The sequence below is a fragment of the Castanea sativa genome, chromosome 1 (assembly GCF_040712315.1).
Source record: "Castanea sativa cultivar Marrone di Chiusa Pesio chromosome 1, ASM4071231v1".
In the NCBI taxonomy this organism is placed as follows: domain Eukaryota; kingdom Viridiplantae; phylum Streptophyta; class Magnoliopsida; order Fagales; family Fagaceae; genus Castanea; species Castanea sativa.
The window spans coordinates 29,664,448-29,691,958 of record NC_134013.1 but is presented as its reverse complement, the minus strand read 5'-3'; the positions used below and the strand labels follow the sequence as shown (position 1 = coordinate 29,691,958).

Here is a 27,511-nt window from a genome sequence, read left to right as displayed (position 1 = left end):
TTTTGCAAATGCAACAAGCACACAACGATTAGTTTCATGGAATATGTGGTAATTTCCTGAGAAAAACTTCCAATAGTATATATATTCTATAATCAGGGGACAAAAGTTCGAATAAATTAAAGAACTAAATATAAGTATTCTTTTTTATCTTAAATATAACTTTAACTTAAGTTAAAAATAAAAAATTGAATCAAACTTTTATTTGAATAAAATATTTGTTACCATTATTTGTAAAAATCTTTTGAAAGAAATGATTTAAAATGTTTTCATTAGCTTACAGCAATGAAATCCAAATTTATAACAAAAGATTATAAAATTTGAAGACAGGCCAAATGGAAAATACTAATTTATTACATGTATATTTTAAATTTATATTTACATATATATATATATATATCAATATAATTATCAGAGTAATTATTGAGTATCATAAACAAAATCACAATTATCCTATATGAAAAATTGTGACGGACCACTTATTATTTTCACATAAACCCACTACTTCTTCTTCTTCCCTTTTTTTTTTTTTGTTTTTTTTTTTCTTCTGCTTACAATCACGTGGATGGTTGTATGTAGCTGAGTCTGTGGTACTAGAATTTTTGTAATTATTATACTTCGTTTTCAATTCCTTAATTTAGCGTGCAAGGTATGGAAACTGGAAAGTGCATTTATTTTTAAGAAAGCTGTGAACCTAGTTTTTAATATCTCGGTGGGGGAGGGCGGCGGATGTGGAAACTGCTTTATAGTTTATAGTCCCGTGACTATGTGTGGGAATGGGATCTAATGATTCTAATCCCAAGAACTTGAAACTTCGATTTCAGTATCCAAGGCTCCTAGCTGATCAGCTCAACAAAAAAGAATTTTAAATCTTAAAAAAGGAAAATGCTATCTTATGTCTTTGGACAATGGTCAATCCATTTAGTTTTTATGAAAAAAAAAAAGTAATTAATATTTTAATAATTTTTTTTTATTTATAAAAGTGTTATTAAAATTTTTTAAAAATGAATTGTTAACCATTATTCTAAGGGCACCAGTTAAGGTGATCTTTGAAAAAAAAGGAGATTAGCGTAAAAAAATAAGAGAAAAGTTAAGGGAGTTTAAGAAATATTTTATAAGTTGTTTTATGAGAAAATAAAAATGCAATTTATTTTTTGAATAGCTTTTCATATTTTTTATGAAAATAATATTAAAACTTTCTTAAAACTGTAAAGGACCTAAAAGTGTTAATCATATTTAGAAAATAATAATATACTTTTTTATAAGCTAAAATTCAAAACTGACCTTCTAAATTTCACTAAATTTCATTTCAGTCCTTCAATTTTGTTTTCTGTCAATTTTGTTAGACCTCTGTTGACTCTGCCGTTAGCCCCATCCCAAAAGGCACGTATTTCTAATATTTAAATTAAAAAAAAAATGAAGCATAGCGAGAGAGAGCTAGCAAGTGATCGAGACCCCAGTAGATTTGAAGCTGTTTGATAAATCAAAATCCAAGCCTAAACTTTCAAAAGTATTGAGTCCAATATTCTCTAGCAAAAAAAAGTATTGTTCAGTAAAGACAGTACACGTATTGTGAAGAAACTTCCAGCAAAATTTTTATTAATCTTGCTTGTTTTTAATCCTTGTATTTGTGGATGAAACTTCTGGCGAAGAACTAACTTGGAGCTGATGAAAATGCTTAAAAAAATATCTGATTTCAGATTTCCCCATCTTTGACCTGGCACTTGCTCCCTCTCTCATCCCACTCTCTCTCGATCTCACAATCTCTCGCTCATCGAGTTAGGCTCTTGGGTATGTTGTTACTCTTTCATCTCGGTATTTTATTTTATTTTTTAAAATTTTGAAATAAATAATAAATTATTAATTAAATATTAAATAACACCAAAACAACATAGTTTTGAGAGTTAATAGAGGTCTAATGGAGGCCTTGATTGAACATTTTTGAAACTTAGAGGATTGAGTTGATAGAAAACAAAATTAAAGGACTGAAAAGAATTTTAGTGAAATTTAGAAAGTCAGTTTTGCATTTTAGCATTTTTTATATGTAATTTAAAAAAGAATATAGAATGGTATACTTGTGACTTGATTAAATTTGAAGAATAATGTTAGAAATACAAATTATTTTATAAAAAATATACAAACTGCTGATGTGGTGAATGATTATTAATAAATATAAAAATGATATTAATAGTAGGTTTAGATGAAAATCAATAAGAAATTAACCACATCAACATTTTGTAAAATAATTTGTAACCGTGGCATTACTCAACTTTTTTTTTTGATACAAAATAGAATTTCTACTCTCGCCTAATCTAAGTGTATATGTGTGTGAAGCTCATTTCTGGAGACTTGAATCTCGGCCCTTGCTCCTCACACTCTACAAGTATTTATACCTGTAGAGTGACCATCGCACCAAGAGTGTTCAGTGATTGGCATTACTCAACTTTAAATGGGTTAAATTTGATACAGGAAATAATGCACATCAAATTACCATATCTAGTGTCTTCTCAAATAAGGAAAAAAAAGCATCTAATGATGATTTCTTTTCTTCCAAGAATTTGCTAAGTTAGTACAATTAGGAATAAAAGCTGCTGTGGGTCGCCACATGTCTGTTGCTCAGAAATTAGGATGTGTAACAAGTACAACTTACTATTAATCAAATGGTGGGTTTTAAAATTTAATTTCATTACTTGAAAAGTCATTAAGCAAATTTCTTCTTGGTAAGTTAAGTCATTAATTAAGCAACTCATAAATAAACAAAGAGAACGGTTAATTGTCAACTTCACTAGCCTCGATATTGGATGCCAGATATACTTTAATCCGAGTTTTGATTTTTTGCTCTTAAATCTAAGAATAAACTTTGTTCTTTTCTGGACTAAATTAATAAAAAATAAAAAATAAAAAATAAATTATGATATGGTTAGATATAATTTTTTTTTATTCGATTTGGATTGTCTTTTTGTGCAAATATGATAAGGTTAGATGCAGACTCGTGTTCATGTCTACATGTGATTGTGTCTAATTCACATAAAATACTTTTCTATGTATAAAAAAAATCATATAAGAATAGGCCAAATTTAATTTATATCATTGCAGTCTTGCAGATATCACGGGAGTAATAGTCCAATGGTACCGACTGATATATATTTCCATTTTGAAATGTAATTGATACAATTTACAGAGGGGCATATGAGTGACATGACATAGTTGGTTTCTTCTTCGTGGTTTACAATTGTCTTTAGAAGGTATACACGGGCCCTATCACACAATTATGAGTGACAAGTTTTGTCACTTGCTAAGTGGAAGAATCAATCTTCATAAATAAATTAATAAAAAAAACTAAAATTAATACTCATTTTACTATTAAAAAAAATTACATTTTGACCTAAAACTAAATATAATTAATGACACTTAACAACATCAGAAATAAACTTTTTTTTGGTGTGGATACATCAATAGTTGAAAATTTGTGGATTTGTATTCTAATATTTTTATTGTAAATACTACAAAATATCAATCAATTGAGTTATAAAAGCCCCTTGTTGCGACAATAAGTGTGTCAGTTTATAAAAAATTTATATGTAAACTTATTGTAACAGTGTTATGAGGTACAAGTTTTGTCACTTAGCAAGTGGAAGAATCAATCTTGATGAATAAAAAACCTTTGGTACTTTTTTAACTTTTCTTATTATTCATACGTCTTTAGCTCTATAAATTCGTTGCTTTCCCTTCACTCCCAAGTCCCACACCTCACATGCACTATAGTTGAAACTCTGAAAAAAAATAAAGTTGTTCTAATTTAGTTTTCCGGGACCAATTAGATCCACTGAAGAATCATATTTTCCCAAGAGAAAGGCGAGTTCTAGGTGATTCAAAATCATGGGAAATTGCATGGAGACATGCAACACATGGCAACAAGCAAAGGAAATGCTACAGCAGCAGCAGCAGCAGCAAGGTGATCAAAGAGAAAGAGCATTTCCTTTTGTGCAGGAAAGTAGTTTTGGGAAAAGTGGCATAAGGGTTAAGATTGTACTAACAAAGGAGGAGCTAGAGTGGTTGATGCTTCAGCTGAAAGACAAAGAAGGAAAGAGTTTGGAAGATGTTTTCAGGGAAATTGAAAAAGGAAGAGAGAAAGCTGATCAGGGATGGAAGCCTTCTTTGGAGAGTATCATGGAGACTCCTGAAATCCATGATATGGAAAGATGAGTTTCTGTCTTCAAATTGCAGCCTTTCTTTCTTTGATATGGATTATGATCCAATTTTGTAATTAAATATTTCTTTACTAGACGACCTTATAGCAGTTGAGATAAATATTTAAGTACTTCAACTGCAATCTTCTTCTTCTTCTTCATAGTTCGTGAGATTTTTCTTTTTTAATCTGGATGATGACTCTTGAATTTAGGTAACAGTTCATTTGAGTGTAATTTTTTACTGGAAGTTTATTTGTCTAGTGTTTGAAAAAAGTGAAATTTTAAAAAACTGTATACAAGTAAACTTGTTAAAAAATCAAAAAAATAAAAATTTATGTGAAACACATTGGATCACAATTGGTTACAAAGTTTCACCTAAATTTTAAGCAAAAATAAATTTTTTCTATATTTCTGTCTCCAACAAACTTTGTAACTCTTCATCATGTCTTTATTATAATATGAACAAAGTTTAGCTCTAAACTTATTTGAAATAATATTTTTCAACTCGTTATATGGAAAATTATTAAACTATTTATGTGTATTATTTAAACAAATCACATGATTTCATTACAAAAATCATATAATTAAAAACTAAATATGAATGGTTTCCTCAATTGCCATATAGTAGGTTTGAGCAAGATACCCAAACTTTTTTCTAATATTTTTTTATCATTTATTTATTTTTTAAAGAAAAAGGGAGAGAATGTAAAGAGAGAGGTGAATATTTTATTTGAATAAAAACATATAACTCATCTACAATGGTTGTAGCAAATAGCAATTAGAAAAAATGATTGTTTGATAATTAATATATTGAAGTATAGTTTAAGACGGTGAAAGTCTATAGACCAAAAAAAAAATTGCAATTTGTTAATAGCAAGTCAAGAAAATGATATCTGTTTAAGTAAAAATCAGTAAAAACTTATCAACTTAATTATTGTGAAAATTATTCTGAAATTTTGTTTATATAATATTGCTCTTTAAGATATGGTTCTTTACAATTTGAGAAATGGGTCATGCTAACGAATACCCTTAAGGCATTGGTTAACATTTCATTTTTAGAAAGTTTTAACACCACTTTTATGGGATATGAAAAAAACTGTCAAAACATTAATTGCTTTATTTCCTTTTTCTATAAATTTTTTTTAAATGAATTATTAATCAATGTCCTAAAAAATTCATTAACATTTTTCTTATGTTAATAGATTCAAATTAGAACCATTATAAATTTACGGCTAGAATTTGTTGTTTTGCGTAGAGAAAAGGAATTTAACTATTCTGTCGGCTGGGGATGCTCAGAAGCACCGCCTTTTTAAATTTTTTGTAGGGTGTCCTTATCAAACATGGACACCTTTGAGAAAGGAGAACACCCTCACATGCATGTCTTTTGTCTGTTGAACAAAGAAATAAATATAGATTTTTTAATTTATTTGAAAGTCCCTTTAATTCAATATATATATTTTTAAAGTTTATAGTCATCATTTATTTTAAAATAAAAATAAAAATAAAATATTTGAAGCTATATGCTAATACAATAATTTTTTTTATCCACACTATATCGTTTCCTAATTTTTAGAATTGTCATAACGCGGTGTTGTATATGGTATCATACTTTATCCTCTACTCTTTCTTTAGAGGTCATCTGAATGTGCATATACTTTCTTGTTTTAATAATAAGGTAATATTTTTTTTAATAAAAATAATCAGTTAATATATATAATTTTTAGTATAATTTTTTTGTGTCATGTTTCTGACATGTAAGGAGATCAGATTCATAATTTCGTGTATCTAGTATTATCCTATTTGACATGTGATTTCACATGAACAAGACGCTTCCTATTTGACATGTGATTTGAACAGCAGCCTTTGGAGATATACTGCTTATTTCATTTTTGGTTTTGGTACTTTAAATATGGAGAATATTTGATTTTAATCCCTCAAATTTTAAATGTTACACGTTAATCACTCATAAAATGTTGAGACACTTCATTTTTAAGCGATCAAAATCCAACCAACCCTATATTTAAACTACCAAATTTAGAACAAACGTATATTTTAAGGAGCAAAAAATGCATGGTTTTAAAAACCGGTACGGTGAACGAACCGGAAAAGCAGCTAATTACCGGTTTTAAGGTCGGACCGGGGTCCGACCGATGGTCGAACCGGTGACGTCATAAATAATTTAATTATTATTTATTTAAATTATATAAATAATTAATAAATTTTTTAAAGAAGTATATAACATTTTTTAAAGAATTTAACATAAAACATTACAAAAAAATCATGCTTAACATAATAAACTATCAACAAAACCAAATAAATAAGTTCCTTAGTCATTATATTTACATCCAAATAGCAAATAACAAATAAGTTCATTACATCCAAATAGCAAATAAGTTTTAAAGTTTCAAACAAATAACTAATAAGTTTGAAAAGTCAAGCATCATTTGTTATGAAGAAAATTGAAATCAATATCATCATGTAAACCAAATGCTCCACCACTAGCATCATTATCATCATCCTCATCCTCATTTTCTTCATCTTCAATAGGAATAGGATGATTTTTATCTCTAAATCCGGGAGGAGCATCATCTTCATCACCAAATGATTCCAAATTGATGTCATCATCATCCTCAATCACTTCATTATCCATATCTATACAAATTCCAAAACCAAAGAACAATAAATGAAATAACGATTCTAATAATCATTTATCATAAATCATAAATAGTCTAATTAAAATATGCAATTAGGCAAAGAATTGTTATAAGCTAACCTCTTTGTACATGACTAGAAGACCCTTCTTCGATTGGATGAGCTCCCTCTTCATATAATGCATTCTCTATCTCCTCATGATCCAGAAATGGAGGTTCCTCATCTTCCACTACCCAAAATTCAGTTTTATCGATACTTGCATAATCAATAGGATCAAAATTGAACTTCTTCCTTTTGACTCTATATCACAAAATGAACATAATGAATAATTGATAACCAAATCACTTATATTTCACAATCACAAAGAACCCACTCAACCAAATTAGTGAATCACTCATATTTTCCCATAACAACGTTAATTAAAAGAGATTATATAATATATACCTTTCTTTCAATCGGTAGTTATAATGAACATACACAAGATCATTAAGTCGTTGATGCTCCAATCTATTTCTTCTTTTGCTATGTATTTGTTCAAAAGCACTCCAATTCCGCTCACATCCCGAAGAGGTTGTTTGGCTAAGGATCCGAATTGCAAACTTTTGTAAGGTTGGAGCACAAGATCCAAACAACTTCCACCACTCATCTAAGTTCCATATACAACACAAAACAAAGATACAATGAATCAATAAACATACTTATCCCAAAAATATAAAAAAGAGCTATAATCTTTAAAACATAATTAACTAAAGTAAATGATATCTTACCCGGCTGAGATGTCTTTGCTGATTCTTGAGCAAGTTGAGTTCCAAAAGTTTGTTCACGCTCTCGAAATAGCCTTAATTCCTCCACTAACTTCAATCGGCCAACTGAAACTTTTGATTCAATCACATCTGTCACAGCAGATTGTGTCTCTAGCCTCTTATTAAGAGTAGATGAGTCATATTGGAATGCAGGATTCAACCAATAAGCAGCAGCATGAATATCTCTATAGAATTGATTATCCCAACGATCCTTGATAATATTAACATAAGGCTCCCATAGTCGCTTCTTGTCCTTAAAATTTTTTTTGATTCCATCAATTACTCTATACATGCCATCATATACATAACCCATAGCTGGTTTTTCATCAGAATCAACAATGCGTAATAAACGAATCAATGGTGACATAATATGCACAATTACATGACAATCATTCCAAAATTGATTATCAAGAATGATTTTCACCACTGCCTTTGCTTTCTTATCTTTTGCATATCTTGATTCAACATAAAATTTGCTAGTCACCAATGCTTGTAAGTCATGCTTATGTTCCTTAAGACTCCCTAAGGCAATGAAAGTAGTAGCAAACCTAGTTGGCCCTGGACGCACAATTTCCGTCCAATTTTTTCTAGTCCTCAACCAAGCTTGTAAAGCCACATGATTATAGATGAACACTGTGATCTTGGATGCACGCTTTGCAAGTTTAGCTACATGATCCATCTTCCCAATCTCCTTAAAAATTAAGTTTAGGCAATGTGCTGCACAAGGTGACCAACTAATGTTCCTATATTTTCCACACAAAATTCTTCCAGCAGATACATAATTTGCAGCATTGTCAGGAACTAAATGTACTATATTTGCAGGACCAACCCAATTAACAATTTCATCAAACAAGTTACTCAAATTAATAGCATCCTTAACCAAGTCGAAGCATCAAGGAACGTATAAAAACAATTCCTTTAGGACAATAAACAAGGAAATTAATCAATGTTCTATGCCTAGTATCAGTCCACCCATCAGCCATTATTGTACAACCATGTCAGACCAATATAAACAATAAGAATCAACAATCAATTTGACTTCTCTTTTTGCTTCTCTCAACAAAGGCACTCGAAGGGCATGATAATTTGGGCCTCTATATCCAGGACCATAAGAAGCTACAGACATTGAGCATAGGTTGATAATAACTAGAATTCAGAGGCATTAATTGGAATGCAAGCATCATACATCCATCTTGCTACAGCCATATCAACCCTCAATTTCTTTTCTTTGCCAAGAAGAACACTTCTAATAGAAGGTTGAGCTCCCGGTGTTGTTCTAGGAGCGAAGTAATTACCAATATCACCAACCTTTCTCTTGCCAAGATTAGATCTTAATGGAAAATTACTAGGACCACCACTTCTATTTCCCCTACTTAACCCCTACCTCTAGGAGTAATTTCTTGAACATCTTCAAATTCTGGTGAGTCCTCTAATGGCGAATAATTAGATGCTTCTTGATCTTTTTTTGTTTGTTCTTTAGATTTAGCAATTTCCTTCAAATTCTCAACCATTTTAAACCTAACATCATAAGGTACACCCATACATGCAGCCACATGACCTTTAATTCCAGCTAGATGTCTTTTCATCCTATTAATGCCCCCTCCTTTATAACTTTTCCCACAATGTATACATCTATAGCTACTTTTTCCGTCTTTCAACTCTTCAGTCACATGATCCCATGCAGGATCACATTTCGCTCTCACAGATGAAGAATTAGCATTAGACCCGTAGAAGCATGTTCATTAGATGGTAGAAGGCAGTACTCCATTTCACTCAACAATTTCAGACTTGCAGCAACTATTTTACCAACAAATAAATTCATCAACACATCAATCAACATAGTGACATACATGTATAATTCTCTATAAAAAAATATTTCACAATCAATAATCACTAATCACTGTAAATTAAATCCACAACAAATTCACACCATACAGATAATCCACAACATGATCAAAAGCAAAATCAAAAGGAAAGAATATTACCTGATGAATCAAGCAGAGAAACAGAGCAACACTTCAGAGGAAAAAAAAAACCCAGGCAAACAAGAATTGAAAAAAACACTTCAAGAGTCACGATCAGCCATAAATTTCTCCTGTAAACAAGAATTGAAGCATGGAAATGAGAAATTTAAGTGTAAAAAGAAAAGAAAAATGAAAAGAAAGAAAGGGAAATTGAAATGAAAATACAAAGGCAAAAAAGAAACCGAACCCATACCCATTTTTAACTATATGTGGAGGCAGAGAGTGTGGAGGCAGAGAGAGTGATCGTGGGTGTGGCGAGGGGCTGGGGCGAGGGGCCGGGTTGGGCCGGGGCTTGCGAGGTCGAGGCGGGGGTCGCGGGGCCGCTGGGCGCGCGCGGGCCGGGGCCGGGCGCGCGGGCCGGGCCGGGCGCGGGCTGGGCCGTGGGCGCGCGCGAGAGGGGCGAGGGCCGGGGCGCGCGCGAGGGGGCGCGGGGGCCGGGGCGCGAGGCGCGCGCGAGGAGCTCGGGTGTGCGCGAGGATCGCGAGGCTCGGGCTGGGCGCGCGCGAGGGGGCGAGGGCCGAGAGAGGGCGAGCGAGGGCGAGGGCCGGGGTGTGCGCGCGCGCGCGAGGGGGCCGGGCGCGCCGCGCCCGAGCGAGAGCCGGCGGGGCGCGCGCGGGTAGCCGGAGCGAGGGCCGGGCCGAGCGTGAAGGCGTGAGAGCTTGAGGAATGAAGGCTGGAGGCGGCTGAAGAGAAAGAAGTGAGACACTGAGACTGTGAGAGAGGCAGAGAGCTGAATGAATTGATAGGTTAGGATTAGGTTTAATGTTTTAGGACAAAACGTCAAACGTAGAGTTTTGCCAAATAACCGGTTTCCGACCGTCGTTTTCCGTTTTTAAGGTTGAACCGGCCGGTCATTACTATTTACAGTTTTTAATAATATTTCCGGTTTTACCTCATAACCGGACCGGATTTGAGGCCGGTTCCCGGTTGAACCGGTCGGACCGGCCGGTCCGGTCCGGTTTTTAAAACTATGAAAAAATGCGAGTAAGAAATAGATGAAAAGTAAAAGAAGTGGCAAAATTGTTCTTTTTCTGAAATTCTAAGAGATAGAATTAGAAATTTTATTTTTTAAAATTAAGGGATTGAAAATTCGAAATTGAACACATTATACATATTTGAGGGGGCAAAAAATGTATTTTGCTCTTATGAGCCCGTTGCTTCCAAAAGATACGGCCTTTGATAGATGGCCCGCATTTCAGGTCTCAGCTAAATCAATCAATGCATGAGGCTCCTACGTGACTTCCTACCTAATTCAAAAAGAGAAATGACACAAAATGAAACTCTAAAATGGAACTTTATATCCTACAAAGCAAAAGCCACAGGTTTTTCGTGTATGGATGGTATGGTTTTAAACATCAAAGTGTTTTATGTGTGGTACAATGTGCTCAAAGGAAAATGTTAAAGCTATTATCAATTATTGAACTATACTATAGTTATTATATACTGTGCTAGATAAGTTTAGCAATTGATGTGTCAATTTTTAATTACAAATAACATATCATGAATTTATTTAGAGTTAATTACCAATTGTTATCTCTGTGGTATATATACCTTTAAAACATGAAATTAGCATGTGTTTTATTCTGTCGCACTAATCTTGATTAGATGTGTGAGGCATTTTTATTAATGATATTGTAAGCATCTAGGAAACCATTGAAGAAAAGCCTGTTTTATTCTAAAGCTTATATCGTGTGTGAATGGTGAATCATATAAAAGCGATTATCCATCGCTCACAAGTCACAACTTTGTCTCTCAAAAAGTTGTGAAATAGGGTGCTGTTCACAGTAAAGTTGCAGACATTTGTGATTGTTGAAGTGAAGCCATTTCATGTACTAAAAACAGCTCCACTCTGTTTTATTCCTAAGATGCCAAAGTCATACTGCTTTAAAGACTGACCCCTTTATGATTTTACTTATTGAACGCTTTAAGTAGCAAAAAAGCATGTAAAAGCTTTTGAAAAATCAGCTTCATCCATATCCAACTAATCGAATCTACCAATATCCAAAGCATGGTTAACTAATTGATACAAATATTTTTTAGCTCACTTTTCTTTTGGGTATGTAAGCTGTTTATACAACCATTGAAATATAAAATTGCATATGGGATCAGATTGTGTTTTTCTTTCATCATCATTTCATTTTTTTTTACTGCTTTGTGATATTGGGTGGTCCTAATTTTTTCTAATTGACTCAGACTCTTCTCAATTTGTATGCAATTTGTCAACACTCTTTAACGAGTGAGGACAAAGAGTAGGTTGTTGTTGCTCCCAGAACAAGAAAAAAAAAAAAGTGTTTCTACTTTCCATGAATTCCAAACCTAAACCTGGGAAGACTGTCGACTGAGCTCGCATTACTATCGATCCTATCATATCCACAAGATCTATATATGAAAGCGAACCATATTTCTAATTTTAAATTCGTTTGTTGTGAATTGAGCAACGACAATTTTTTTCTTAAAGGTAACATAATTTAATCGTAAAAATAAAATAAAATAAAATAAAACACTCACTGGACCAAGCTATCTGTGCATTTGTTGAGGTACCTGCATCAAAAGCATAGGATGAATAAAGTCTTTCATGGATCAAAAGGAAAGGTTTTTGTCAACAATTATCCTGAGGGTACAAGGTAAGACAAGGAAGTTAATACCGTATCGGAGACTGTACCGGTTTGATCACCGGTATGATATATTTCAAATACCGGTCAATACTGGTGTACCGTTTCGGATTTACCGCAACACATATAAAAAACTATATATATATATTAATATATCTAATTACATTTCAAATTTTTATCTCTTTTGTTCAAATTATTTTAAGCTAATGCCTAGCCCATTTCACTACTCAATTAAAAAAAATTAAAAAACATAGTAAGCCTTCTGCGTGGAAGTGGTAAAGAAGAAAAGAATAGTAAATTGTAAATGATTTTCTAAAAAATTAAAAAACAAAAATCAAAAATTAAAAAATAAAAAAGTCAAAGAGTGGCAGATAAACCATGTTGGTTTGTCTGCCCCTCAGTAACTTTTATTAAATAACAATTAAAAAAAAAACTTTTAATAGGAATGAGAAAGTGGATAGGCGTAAAAAAGTGTAAGTCATCTTTTTGATGAAGGTTGTTCGCCCCTTAGCAGAAAGTGGTTTCTCTGCTAACATTATGTTTAGAAACTCAGACCAGAAATGCCTAAAGAAAGAGTGACAACAAGGAAGAGAAAAAAACTGAAGAAGTTACTATGGGATGGCAGCGAGCTTCAGCCTCAAGATTTGACAATTTCTCACTGGGGTTGATAAATTAACATCATATATGTTGTCATGACCAAATAAGAGAGACCTAACGTCTATTAATCATGATTTAATGTCTGGGACATGTTTTCAAATTATATTAGTTATGTCTTCTCTTTAATTGCTTCTTCAAACATTTTACTTTTTTTTTTTTTAAAAAGAAGAAAATCCTCATGAATAATATTTCAAGGCAAGTAAATCAGCCATAATAGAAATATAATATCTGGAGGAACAAACTCTATCTAGACAATAAGCAGAAAATAAAATCCTACTCTCTACGTTGAGGCATGTGCAATTGCAATATCTTACCTAATAGTATATGATAGAAGGAAAAATTATGTAAAGAGCTAACATAAGACATAGTGTCTTTAATAAGATGACCTACGGAAGAAAATGACATATCTCCACATCGTAGAAAATTTATTATAATCTCCAATTTCACTTTCAAAAGAGGATTGATGGAATCCAGTTTCGTGAACAAATTGAACCTCTCTCCTAGCCACTAACATTTTACATAAGCATTGGGACTCAAATGTGAGCGATATGGTATAATACAACCAAACAACAAAAGGAAAATGTGTTATTCCTTGCAACACAAGATACATGTTACTCAAACCTCACATGTTTGTGTTAAATGTTTATACAAAAAGAATAATAAGAGAAAGAACCCCCAAAAAAAAAAAATCAACATTTAATTAGTGTATAACATTGAATTTTATTATTGTTCAACATAGCACATAAATCTTACCCTTCTTTTATTGTTGAAAAAGTCATAAATCTCACTTTATACACTTTATTCTTTTAGGGTCCATTTGGTTGGAGGAGTGGAAAAGTAGAAGGATGAAAAATTAGTGGGAGGATAGAAAATATTTGGTTTTTCCTCATGTGTGTTTAGTTGGAGGGGTGGAAAAGTGGGAGGGTGGAAAACTTTTTTGTTTGGTTGGAGAGAAAAAGGGGTGATGGAAAATGTAGTTGATATAAAATGATTATTATGTCCTTGTGAAAGTGAGAGGTGGTAAGTGAGTGCAATAAAGTGAGGGTATTTGTGTAAATTACATCATTCAACATTTTTTCCTTCCCATTTTTTGTCTCACTTATTTTCTCTCCTGAATTAAACGGTGAAAAATGCTATTTTTCACTTTATTTTTCTCTCCCTATTTTCCATTTTCCTTATTTTCACCCCAACCATACCCTTAGAATTACTTTATAAACTAAACTACCAAACATCACTTAATGTGAAAATTGAACGCGAGCAAGAGCGAGTTGATCACTTATGCAATTAGGCTTCTTCGACCTATAGATAGTATAAGTTTTTTTTCTTCAAATTTTGTTGTCTTGAAATGAAAAATAAAAAACATATTAAGCAAGTCAAGTGACAAATTAACTCTTTCTCAAAAAAAAAAAAAAAGTGACAAATTAACAAATATGGGAGACAGTTGGGACTTTTTACTCACCGATTACAAGCTCAAAACTTCTCATTTTAATACGGTATGAAAAAGTTGCGAAATAAATTGTGTACCAAAATCTGCCGTCAACAGTAAATGGCTTTGCATGATAGTTACTGATCAAAGAAAAACTTGAACCAGTCTAGATACTTTGTCAAACACTAATTCAGAAAGAAATAAAATAAACTATGATAAAGACCTGATGATAGTGTTTATTTCTTCTAGTAGTGATTTTCATAGAAAATTATTAATCCTTGACATGTATGTAAATGTAATAGCATATTTCAAATGAAAAATCAAAGGGCACGTAGTATTCTACGTAAATTATGCCACATTTTCATGCGGAAAAAGCGAGATGTATTATCAATTTATCATAACATCAAAAGGGCCGAAGAAAAAATTCCAGCAAAAAAAAAGGGCCGAAGAAAAAAAAAACAAAAGTAGCAATATCAAAAGATAGAAAGTTAAATGGATCTAATTTCTAAAAAAGTCTATGTGCATGATAGCAATTGCTTCCACGTTTTCTTTGTGATACTCTAGCCTGCGCAAATTAATGAATCAAATTAAAGAAACAACTGGTTTTTTTTTAGGTCTTTATGGCAGTGGTGGCTCCACACAATAAATCATGCATCATATTAGGTATATCACCATATTCAGTGAAAATGTCTTGTGAATTCAAGAATTCTTGTGCATTCAAGGTCTCTTGGACATGACTTGTACTAGTTTCACAAGAAGTTGTAGTAGTCAAGGGTTCTCCATGGAAAAACCAACATTCATAACCATTGCAAAATCCAGAAGATACTAAGTGATCCCGTACAGTGTTGACATCAAGCATAGTTGGACCATGTATGATGCTATTTATGTATTAGTCTAATAAAAAATTTGAAAATAAAATGACATAAGCTTGCTCCTATAATAAGTCAGGTTAGTCGTGATAGCTAAGAAAATATTTTTTCAAATTCAGAATTTAAAAACTCACACGGAAAAAGTAATTGCAGACAATAATATTGTTTAAACTCCAAAATAAATAGTGATCTTGAGACATAATAAAAATAATATAGTTTGGTACCCAAGCAAACATAAACTAATTAGACAAGCGACAATAAAAACTAAGGCCATAATATTCTGCTTTGAAAGCATTAATCACCAACAATCACTACAATGGTGAAATATGCTTCCTCTTTATTCATGCAATGCTCCCTCTTTATTTCTCCAATATATTGTCATCTTTCTTGTAACATCAGAAACAATATATCTCCATTAGACAAAGTATGTTGCCATTTACAATACTACAATTGAATAACATTTGAAAATATCAAGTGGTTTTCTTCCTAGTTAGAATCCTAAATCAAAAAATAAAAAATAAAAAATAAAAAAGTTGATCAATTATCAATTAGAAAGAAATACAAAAAAAAAAAAAAAAAAAACTTCAGTTTTCCATTTCATCAGTTGAAGCAAAGGGATGCCATGGAGATTGTTGATGAGGGGAATCACTAGCCACATCTTTATCCTAAATTATAAAGTAAAACAATAATATGAAGATATAAAATAACATAATTTAGTAATCCTAACAAAACATGCAAAGCATAAAGAATATATCACATATTTATAACCTGTAAATCAGTATTAGCAGGGAGTTGAATATGCTGCATAACCATTGCCAACTTAACTTCTAAGGTTGATACTTTATCTGTCAAGCGACGTATCTTATCATCTTTCAACCTCTCTTCTTCACTAGTTATCCTTATCCCTCCATAACAACTATTGTTTGAGCCACTTTGGTTAGAAGGAGTTGGCCCGAATCCTAAACCCTACACACGACCATGTTTCTCTTTACCCATTAGAAAACACATCTGTGGAAGACCATGCTATACTTCCATTTGTACCTTCAGGCAAGTCATTAGCTTCTTGACTCATTAACTCCTTCAATTTATCCTAAGAATCAGGATAATAATTATAAATTTTGTTTTAAAAAAAAATGAAGAATGGTAGAAATAAAGTTCTTATACTAAAAAAATATGATGACACATACACTTTTCTCACTTGCATCCTCATTAACAGGCATCCCATCCTTTTTTTTTGTGAAGCTTTACGTATAGCTTCCCTCGATTTGGTGCAACCCCATCTTTTTTGAAATGCATCACAAATATATTAATTATTTTAATGGATGCAAATGAATGTAAGCAAAATACACAAACTATTTCCAAGTACTAACTTTGTAATTACCATATCAAAGGCATGTTGTGCATAAGATTTTGATCCTGCAGTGTGTACATCTTTTTTCTTTTTACTGGCTTTCTTACCAGCCCTACTACATTCCTACATTCAACATAAAAACACACTGATTAAAATTAAAGTTAATTCACTTTTCTTTTCATTTGTATTTATGAATAAGTGTTCTACCAAAGCATTAGATGCCATAATGTATAAGATAATGTTATATATACCAGTCCATCTCTACTAAACCAAAAGTTTACAAGTGTAGCAAAATCTTGGCGATTCACTGTACTTGGTGCCTTAGCTACTATCCCTGCTGCAGTTTTTGACTCATCATAATGCTTTGCTTTCAAGGCGCACTTCCAATTCCTCCACTTTTCACCCAAACTCTTTAAAGTTAGACGTTTGATAATCTTTCTTTCTTCCTCATTTTTGGAAATGTAAAATTTTGACTGAATCACAAATACAAAAAAAAAAAAAAGAAATGTAACCACATGAAAGAAACATTAAAAATTTTAGAAATAAATATAGCTTTGGGTACTAGAATTTTAATACCTCAATAATAGTCCAACATTTTTCTTTGTAGTCATTAGGCACTTTACGCCAATTAAGATAATTAATTGGACATAAGTTAGGCTTTCTTGCAACAATGCCCACAAATCGATTAAAAATAACACCTTCATGTTCAACTGGTTGAAAACAACCATTAAAAGATAACTCAACCTTTTTCCCATCTGTTAAATTCCATATCTCAGACATACGTGTTATCCCACGTGTGCTACGTACACCTGCATGGTCTATTTATACAAAAAACAAAAAAATGTGGTCAACAACAAAAGCATACTTTTAATTAAGATATTCTTGTGAAAAATGACTACAATAGAAAATATTTATTTAATTTTATAATACTTGCAATTTGAACTTCTATTTCTGTAGAATCCTCATCTAAATTATCATATGCTTGAGGTTGAGGCACTAATAGGGCACTTGATCGATTAGCTGATGGGTCAAGTGATTGATCAAGAGGTAGTGTGTCTTGTGACTAATTAGGCCCTAATGACCCACGTGATGGGTCTTGTGGCTATGGCTCAATTTCAACATTAACCATACGAATCCGTTTCTTTCCCATATCTATTTAGAAAAATATCAATATAGATAATTATCAACACAAATCACATATTCATTATACATAAATCCAACATGGAATATATAGCAATAATGCAAACCTAACTAATAATTTATCACCGTATAAGAATGTTTTTTCAGATAATTGGTATTGTGGGGTTACATTGACCTGATACTAATCATGGTTTTTGTGTACACAACAAGTTTTCATGCAGGCTGGTGAAAGAAACAACTTAGCAAATGCTGGCGGTAAGATTAGAGAGTGTGAAGGATTTTCCTTGTGTATTTATAGTTTTTTTAAAATATTACTCTATTGCATTGACCAAATCTTCTTTATTCATCAAACCCATACACAATTACATCTATAAGCCAATTTCTCGTGATTGACATGAAGGCCAAGAGACTTCAATGAGTAGATGTAAAGCATATAAATCAAAATGGCATACAAACAATGTTTAGCCGAAAACACCATACCACCATTAAAATAAGTCTTTTTTTTTAAACCCGAAACAATATAAACTTTTATTTGACTAAGCCAAGTATACAGAGTAAGGCTAGACCCAACTATCTTAATATTAGCATACCTTGACTACCTCTGTACAATCTATGACATTAGAAAGAGGAAAAAAAATGGATGAAAAAATTACAAACCTTATGAAAAATTAGTTCCTCCTTGCGATAGTGAAGTGAAAGACAGACAAGGAAGAGAGACAAAAGAGAAGTGAAAGCGGCAAAGCAATATTTCATTTCGGCCGCACCAAAATATATCTAAGATTTGGGTATTATGGATGACCGTTTTTTATTTTTTATTTTTATTTTTTTAAGATATTAGTTTTTTTTAATGGGATAAATATTAGTTTTTGATAGACATCTATTTCAAAATGAAGATTGCTAACGAAGAGCAAAATAATCTTCAAGCTATTACGTGGGTCATGCTTTATCTAAGAAATTAAATTTTTTTTGGTGAAACAAATAATTTTCATTTTATTTTTTATGGAAATAGATAATTTCTTCTATATATAATAGATAACGTATATAAGAACGGATAATTTTAGTTCTCAAGACTATAATACGGAGTATGAAAAAAAAATTGATTATGTTATCAACATACTCAATTTTTTCAGCCTTAAAATTAACTTGTATCATATTTATGTCATAACTTCATGAACAATTAGTCCAAAATCCTATAAAAATAAAATAATTTATAATGACCAATGTAAAAATCTAATAATATGATAGTTTGTTATTTTGATTAAAAATACTCATTAAAAATAATAAATAACGTAACTATATGGAGGTGGGCAAATTCCATTGTTCAAAATCCGTTGTCCTTATTGTTGAGTTGTTGCCATGGGTTTTGACCATACTAGGGCCAAGTGCAACGTGGTGAGATCTAGGCTTTTTATTTTTATAATATAACAAATTCAGTTAAGAGACACCTAACTGCTAACATCGACATTGATCTAAAGGCTAGGGCCAAGATACTTCCAATATAACTAATGAAGTCTTCAAATTATAAACCAAAACTATAAGTGCATTATTGAGAAGCAAATGAAATTATAAATGTGGATGTGGATGTGGATGTGAATGTGGGTGTGGGGGGGGGGGGGGAGGGAAGGAAATATCAAAGAGGATTGGGCCTAGGTTGAGCCCAAAGGGACCCAATTATGTATTAATGAAAGGGAATGAGCTCAAACCAAGCATTTTGGCCCAAAGGTCAAGGGAATTAGCCCAGAGAAGACTTGTTTGGAAACAAACCGTCATCTACAATTCTGATAAGACCAACTCGAGGAACATTTGAACCAAAAGCCTGCGTCGAGGAAGCGGATAGGCTCAAAAATGTAAACAGGCAAATAAAGGCTGTCAGGCTACACCTAGGATACTATCTTATCCTCTTTAGGCGGCTTGAAGGCTCTCTTAGTCCCTCAGGGTTTTATTCTTTCCACGTGACACCAAGCCTCGTGGGAAAAGGCCTCTACACATCAAGGGAGGGCACCCCTTATGAACCAGGCTCTGGACACTCACTTAAGTGATGTGGGACTCCACCTAGTGCCTCACCCACACCCTTAGAGGAGAGCCGTCCTCAGCTCTGATACCACCTGTCATGCCCCGCCCCTATGTGCACGATCTTGTCCTCTTTGGGCAGCCGAAGGCTCTCTTAGTCCCTTGGGGTTTTGTTCTTCCCACGTGACACCAAGCCTCATGGGAAAAGGCCTTATACACATTAATGGAGGGCACCCCTTGTGAACTAGGCTCTAGACACTCACTTAAGCGATGTGGGACTCTTGGCACCTAGTGCCTCACCCACACCCTCAGAGGTGAGCCGTCCTCAGCTCTGATACCATCTGTCACGCCCTACTTCCATGTGCACGATATTGTCCTCTTTGGGCGGCCCAAAGGCTCTCTTAGTCCCTTAAGGTTTTGTTCTTCCCACGAGGCTTGTCACGCCCCGTTGCCATGTGCACGATATTGTCCTCTTTGGGTGACCCGAAGGCACTCTTAGTCCCTTAAGGTTTTGTTCTTCCCATGTGACACCAAGCCTCGTGGTAAACGGCCTCATACACATCAAGGGAGGGCACCCCTTATGAACCAGGCTCTGGACACTCACTTAAGCGATGTGGGACTCTTGGCACCCAGTGCCTCACCTACACCCTCAAAGGAGAGCTGTCCTCGGCACTGATACCATCTGTCACGCCCCGCTCCCATGTGCACAATATGGTCCTCTTTGATCAAAATATTTCTCCTAGTTACACTTGTGTTCTATGAAATGAAGAGGCTAAATCCACCTCTCACCTATTATAGGGATGCTCTTTTATTCAAGCTGCTTGGTTTCAAGATTTTGTTTGGAATTCCTTTAATTTTCCAACCAAAACTCACTTCATTGATGTTATGGAATTAGCTTCACAAAAATTGAAAACTTCAAACTTTGACATATTGTGTCTTGCGAGTTGCAAAAGGGAATATGTTAAGGGATTACGAGATCAATTGTTAATTGTTGAAAAGAGAATCTCAAAAGCTTTGAACTTATGGTCCCGAACTTCTATCTACACACTAGAATACATCGAAGCGAACAACAAATCTATTTTGGGATAAAGTACAAGAAATATGTATTCACTAATAAAAAAATAAAAAAAACTAAAATGGAACAAAGTTCTACAAAAGGGGTGGCAAAATCTGACACAACCCGTGAACCTGACACAATTAACCTATTTATAAACAGGTCTTGGGTTGAGGCTAAATATGTTCGGGACATATTCGGGTTAACATGGCTAACCCATTTAATAAACGGGTCATGTTTGTGTTCAACATGAGAACCCGTCTGACCTATTTAACCGATTTAGCTTTTAAAGTTATTAATTATTTTGATATTATTGCTTAATTTATCGTAGTTTTTATATTTTTATTACTACATTTATGGTTGTAATTGTATTTTAATTCTATTTATATATGAGAATTGATAAAAATTATATAGGTTAGGTATGACCTGTTAATCAAATATATTATTAAAAACGGCTAATTTGCATTGACTTTTACATGACTTGTTAATTAAACGAGTTAAACATGTTAGGTCGGGTTGACCTGTTTAATAAACAGGTCGTGTTTGGGTTGAGAATTCCTGACACGTTTACTAAACAAGTCAGGTTCGGGTTAACGCATATAACCTAATATTCATGGTTCGACAAGACACAAACCCAACTCGCAAACATGAATTGTCACCTTCTGTACAAATGACCAATCTTGATTAAAAATATAAAGAAATAAAATAATTTTTAAAAATAATTTTATATTATAAAAATATAGAATAATAAATCATATAAAAAATTAAAATTAAAATATTAATCCTTCAAGAATATTGGTTATATCAAGAATGGCTAAGTTTTTTAATTTCAACTATAAAACATAATGATTAATGCTAAATATATTATTTATATTAAAAAATTTATATATAAGCTTATGTATTTTATATTTTTATTAATTAGTAGATGTCATAAACTATTTTAATTTTTCAAATTCTTTAAATTATAATTAATAGTCATAGATTTTCAGTTCTTTTAGAATACTAGTGTTTAGTCCGTTGGTTCTTATTTTGGACACTTACCTTGAGAAGGTGGGGTCTAAGTCTAACTAGGGGTGGCAATTCGTGTTCGCGTGTCGGGTTCGTGTCGTGTCAAGTCATGAGTATTCGACTATATAGGTCAACACTAACCCGACATGTTTATTAAACGGGTCAAGATTCCTCAACCCTAACACGACCCATTTATTAAACGGGTCAGTCGTGTCGACCTGTTTATCAGATTTTATCAAAATGAAAAATAAAAATTAATGAAAAAACAAACAAATAAATATTTTTAATATAAAATTCAGAACTAACGAGTAACTGCATCACAAATAATCATTCAAAATTAAAGCATATCTCAATATCACAAATAATCAATCACAATATGTCAAAGAAAATAAATCACAACAACTAATAAGTTTATATACCTACAGTTTGAAGGGTATATTGGTAAAATATCATTTAATTAAACAGGTCAGACGGGTCAAACGGGTTCTATGTGTTCAACACTAACCCAACCATTTATTAAACGGGTTAGCCGTGTCAACCCGAATATGACACGAACCCGTTAAGCCTCAACCCATAACCTGCTAATTTCGTGTCGTGTCGTGTCAGGTTCGCGGGTCGTGTCAAATTTTGCCACCCCTAGGTCTAACCCTGCCAATTGGAAAGTTTTTCAATTTCGTTTTTATTTTTTTCCCTCCCTAATAAACCTGTGTGCTGGAAGTTTCTTTTACCTTTTTTTTTTCCTCCCAAATGAATGTGTGTTGGAAGTGTCCTTTTTTTTCCCCCTACCAAATAAACGTGAGTTGGAAAGTGAAATTCAGGTTCCTTTTATTTCTCCCAAATAAACGTATTTTTTAACTTCCTTTTTATTTATTTATCAACCCACTGAATCCTTATCTCATCTTGGTTTTTACGTATAATTATTTTTAACTTTTTAAGAATCCTTATCTTATCTTGGTTTCTGATACTGACCTTCTTTATCTTTATCTCAAAATTGTAATTACCCACAATGTTAAAAAATAAAACTTGTAGCTGCCAATAATTTTAGTCTCCTCAAGAAAGGAAAAAAAAAAAAAAAAACACTCTTGTAGAAGGAATCGTAACAACAACTCACGGGTGAGTTTTTAACCCTTCTCTCTTTGTCTCCCACTTCATCAATTTTCTTAATCTCCAATATTTTTTTTACAATTTTCTCAGAGAATTTGCTATTTCCTCCAAATCTAAGAGAGCGGAGATTGAATGTATGGTTTTTAACCATTACTCCCCAGGTAAACATCAAGATTTTTAAACTATTATGAATTTTTTTTATTAAATAAATAAATAAATAAAATAAAATAATTTTAATTAGTTTTTTTATTAGGGTTTTTTTTTTTATCTATTGAGATTTAGCATTGTGTTTAATAAAATGAGTAATGATTGAACTGAGGCTTAGTTTTGACTTTGAATATGTGCATGTGATTCTTAAATTTCATGAATATATACTAATTTAATCAAATATTAGTGAAAATTAATCTTTTTTAGGATTAATTACTAAATTTTTTGTAAAAAAAAAAAAACCAAAATGTCTTATGAATATGATTACAGCTATCTATGAATATGATTACTTATGTTTTTAATCCTTGTAGCACGTAACAGTTAATTAAAAGTATGATTGTGGCGTTGACTACTTTTTTTTTTTTTTGTGCATAAACACATTTAAGTTGTCTTTTGACCGTTATTTCTAGCCTACTAAACGTGAAAGCTATAGGTTTAATCAATTCTATTAATGTTGTTAGTTGGCGTACAATGCCAAATGACTACAAAGAAAATTGTTGGAATATACTTGAGGTATTAAAATTTTAGTAACATATATTATACTTCTTTCTAGAATTTCAATGCTTCTACATTGATTTTTTTTTTTTTTAATTTATAGAAAGAATGCTTCTACATAGTGGTTATGGTTTTATACATATATTTTTGTGCTTTTGTCAAAGTTTGACATCCCCCAAGATGAGATTGCAAGAGAGATAATCAAGCGTCATAATTTAATGAGATTGGCTGATCAATGGATGAATTGGAAGCATGCTTTGAAAGCAAAGCACTTTGATAAGTCAAAAACTGCAACACAAATGGTGGCTGAGGCTCCAAATCTAGTAAATCACCAAGATTATGCTAAGCTTGTTGACTCTTGGTTTAGAGGTAATACAATAAAAATAATGCACATGAGAAAAAAGGTATTTGTCATCATTTTTTTTCCAATAGCCATTTGATATATTCTCTAAGATTTGCCTATATATATAGTTTTCACTAATGCATATATATGGTTTATTGTATTCCAGGAAACTAAGACAATACATTGGAATATAAAGGGAGACCAAGTTTCATGTTGGAGTGACTTTTGGCATACTTCAAAGGGAATATTTATATTCTTAGTTTTTATTGTAGGCTGTCTACAATTATTTTATCCTTGTCTTATCTTAAGTACCAAAAAATATTTTTTATACTTTTATTTAGCTATTTGTGATTTCAAACTTCGAATTGTAAAGTTTTATTTCTTCATTTGGATCAATATTATTAATTATTTGCAATTATTTTATTACTTTGTGATCGGGGATAAAACCAACATGACGGTACCACCACGAAATGGCTACGATAGGGTGACGGGTTATATGACCAATGTGGACGGATGCGTAGTGGACGGACGAGTAGAATGCAAGCGTATAACTTCTCCCACGTTCTCCGGGCTACCTCAAATTACGCTATATGATTGGGGCTGACGTGGCCTTGATTGTAATTCACGCCAACATATATACGAAGAATTCTTGCACTACACGTTAGCCTTGATTGGAGGAACTTTATAAGGAAAAGAATTCTTGGAGGTATAAAAGGAAAGAACTTGGTAATCAAGGGAGGGAAGTCGGCTCCACGCCTCTATAAATACATCAAAAACCCCCATCACATGAGGTACGCACATTAGACTCAACTCTGGCACTCTAGGGTTGTAAAGAAATTCTAACTTGACCTTCGGAGGGTTTTTGGCCGGCACCACACCGGTGCTCTCTTTTAGGTCTCTTTGTTTTCTCTTTGCAGGTGTTGACTTGACTCGGAGAGTGCTTGCAACTTACTGGTGATTTTTTCGGCATCATCACTTTGATTTTTGGAATTGTGGATTTTAATAACATTCCAAACATGTTATATTACTAATTTTCAAGGAAAATTTAATTATAAAAATATTTTTGTAATATTCAATAATGTTTATACCTTCGGTAAAAGTTTTTATAATTGCTTCTGTATGGATCCTATAGTAGCGATTATTTTTTGTTGCAATAAATAATTTATAACAAAGTGTACGAATGGGAGAACTAGCAGTTTATTTTATTTTATAGCAGTGTTCTATGAAATTGTTGTTAAAGAATATCTAGTAGCAATTCACAAAATCGCTGTTAAAAATAATTCATGCTAGAAATAATGGAAGGGTTTACAAACATTTTTAATTTTGTTTAGTAGCAGTTTGTAGAATTGTTGCTAAAGAATCTATAGCAGCAATTACCTAACCGCTGATATGAATAATTAATTTCAAAAAGAAGGGCCCTATGTACTAGCGGTTTTTTTTTTTTTTTTTTTTTTTAAAATTCTCTAGCAGCAGTTCTATGAATTGCTACTAAATAATCTATAGGAGCGGTTACATAACCGTTGGTACAAATAATTAATTTTGAAAGGAATGGCCGTGTGTATTAGCAGTTTTTAATTCTCTAGCAGTGGTTCTATGAACTGCTACTAAAAAATCTATAGCAACAGTTACATAATCATTGGTATAAATAATTAATTCCAAAAGGTAAAGTTGTGTGTACTAGCAGTTTTTAATTCTCTAGCAGGAGTTTATAGAACTGCTGCTATAGATGTTTTCTATACCAGCGATTCCCAAAACCGCTGCTATAACCTATAGTGACCTATAGCGACGGCAACTTAACAGCGGTTATTCAAGTTGTAGCAGTGGTTTAGAAAACTACTGGTATAGACCTCTATGACTTTTAGCAGCATTTTTTAATAGTTTTAGAAGTGGTTACAACCGCGATTAAAAATCAAGTTTTTTGTAGGGGACATGAAAGTAAGATAGACAATTTGCATGAGGCACACGCGCACTGTCCTTGAATTCCAGGGACCTCCTTCTTGCTTTTTCATCGTGACTACTACTCTAACCAAGATTGTGACTAACATTTGTTTTGACTTTAAGCATTTTCCTTGTGTTAAGGAACATAAGACCAACACAATTTGTTGGTGTTTGCACAAGGAAACAGGAAACGTCCTATAAAATAAGGGACCCCGACCCCATCTTTACACTTGAATGACATTCAATGAAGCTACTTCCTCCTGCTCTGTCATCTTGACTTCTACTCTGTAATTTCTAGTCTTTCCACCCACAGGCCTTAAGCTGTACGCACCAATTGTCCTGAGTCCTGACAGTTCTTTTACAATCACAGCTTTTGAAATCATTTTTGTCATAGCCTTTGAGTTGTGGACAATTATTTTATTTATTTATTATATAAAAGTTACGTTTTAAAACTATTTCATGCCTCGATGTTGAGAGTGTTTGTTGTGTATCTATTATATGCATTATTTGTCATTATCTAGACTCTACCCACACAACACAGTTGTGGAATCTACATATTGAGATTCACATGTTAAGAGAGAAATGACGCATATGCTGAATGTATTAGATAATCATTGTCACGTCGTGTATTAGACAATCATTGGGATTCACTAACTTTTTCACATCATCTATGTGTTTTGTGTTGGGTAGGTCCTATCAAGCACAGACTCAAATGTTATGTGATTAACATATATATATATATATATATATATATACCACGCATTCGATGTATGTTTTCCCCTTCTCACAAGGGGGTGAATTCCACACATGTGAAGTCAATTCTCATATGAGAGGAGTATACATGTATCAGATGCATGGTGTACCAACTCCTTATTAATATTTGAAAAAGTAAGTGAATTTTTTTTTAGTGTCCGCTTGACTCAATTTGAAGTTGTATAACATGCCATTATTGGAAACTAGACAAAAATGTGAAGTGAAACCCATGGGCAGGATACACTAGGCTGGTCCAACCAAATGAAATTCAAAACGACACTCTTGGCTAGGCGATGTTGCAAGTTGCAACATAATTTTTCCTTTATAATTTTGATTAAAATAAAACACTCACTGGACCAAGCTATCTGTTTCAATTTCATTTGTTGAGGTACATGCATTAAAAGCATAGGATGAATAAAGTCTTTCATGGATCAAAAGGAAAGGTTTTTGTCAACAAGTACCCTGAGGGTACAAGGTAAGGTGCATAAATGAAATCTGTCCCACTCTAATTTTGATCTTATCATGTGATAAATAATAAATTAACGACATATGTTGTCACGATTACATCTTTTTTCTTTTATTTTTTGATGAATTGAGAGGGTGGGGGGTTAATAAATTAACATCCGGTAATCTTTTTTCCTCTTTTTTTTTTAAGGAGGGGGGGGGGGGGGGTTGATAAATTAACATCATATATGTTGTCATGACCAAATAAGAGAGACCTAACGTCTATTAATCATGATTTAATGTCTGGGACATGTTTCAAATTGTATTAGTTATGTCTTCTCTTTAATCGCTTCTTCAAACATTTTTTTAAGAAGAAAATCCTCATGAATAATATTTCAAGGCTAGTAAATCAGCCATAATAGAAATATAATATC

The 27,511-nt window shown here is 32.8% G+C and overlaps 2 protein-coding genes across 2 annotated transcripts; one reads left to right on the top strand and one right to left on the bottom strand.

Annotated features, from left to right (window-relative positions):
- Positions 1-3,876: 3,876 nt before the first annotated feature.
- LOC142624522 (uncharacterized) lies at positions 3,877-4,203 on the top strand. Its single transcript, XM_075798117.1, has one exon. It carries the CDS (start codon positions 3,877-3,879, stop codon positions 4,201-4,203), a length of 327 nt encoding a protein of 108 aa, XP_075654232.1.
- A 2,618-nt stretch (positions 4,204-6,821) lies between these two features.
- Positions 6,822-9,228, bottom strand: LOC142624515 (uncharacterized). Its single transcript, XM_075798103.1, has 6 exons — positions 9,027-9,228; positions 8,637-8,758; positions 7,607-8,516; positions 7,284-7,485; positions 6,971-7,139; positions 6,822-6,839 (listed from the first exon to the last, which is right to left on the bottom strand). The coding sequence occupies exons 1-6, from the start codon at positions 9,226-9,228 to the stop codon at positions 6,822-6,824; spliced, it is 1,623 nt and encodes a 540-aa protein (XP_075654218.1).
- Between the last annotated feature and the right edge of the window lie 18,283 nt (positions 9,229-27,511).

Excerpts from the sequence above, each read along its gene's own strand:
- LOC142624522 (XM_075798117.1), top strand. The coding sequence starts at position 3,877 with ATGGGAAATTGCATGGAGACATGCAACACATGGCAACAAGCAAAGGAA.
- LOC142624515 (XM_075798103.1), bottom strand. The coding sequence starts at position 9,228 with ATGAAAAGACATCTAGCTGGAATTAAAGGTCATGTGGCTGCATGTATG. Across the intron at positions 8,517-8,636 it reads GTTTATATTGGTCTGACATG|GATGCTATTAATTTGAGTAA; the intron begins GTTGTACAATAA and ends GACTTGGTTAAG. Across the intron at positions 7,486-7,606 it reads AGCAAAGACATCTCAGCCGG|ATGAGTGGTGGAAGTTGTTT; the intron begins GTAAGATATCAT and ends TATGGAACTTAG.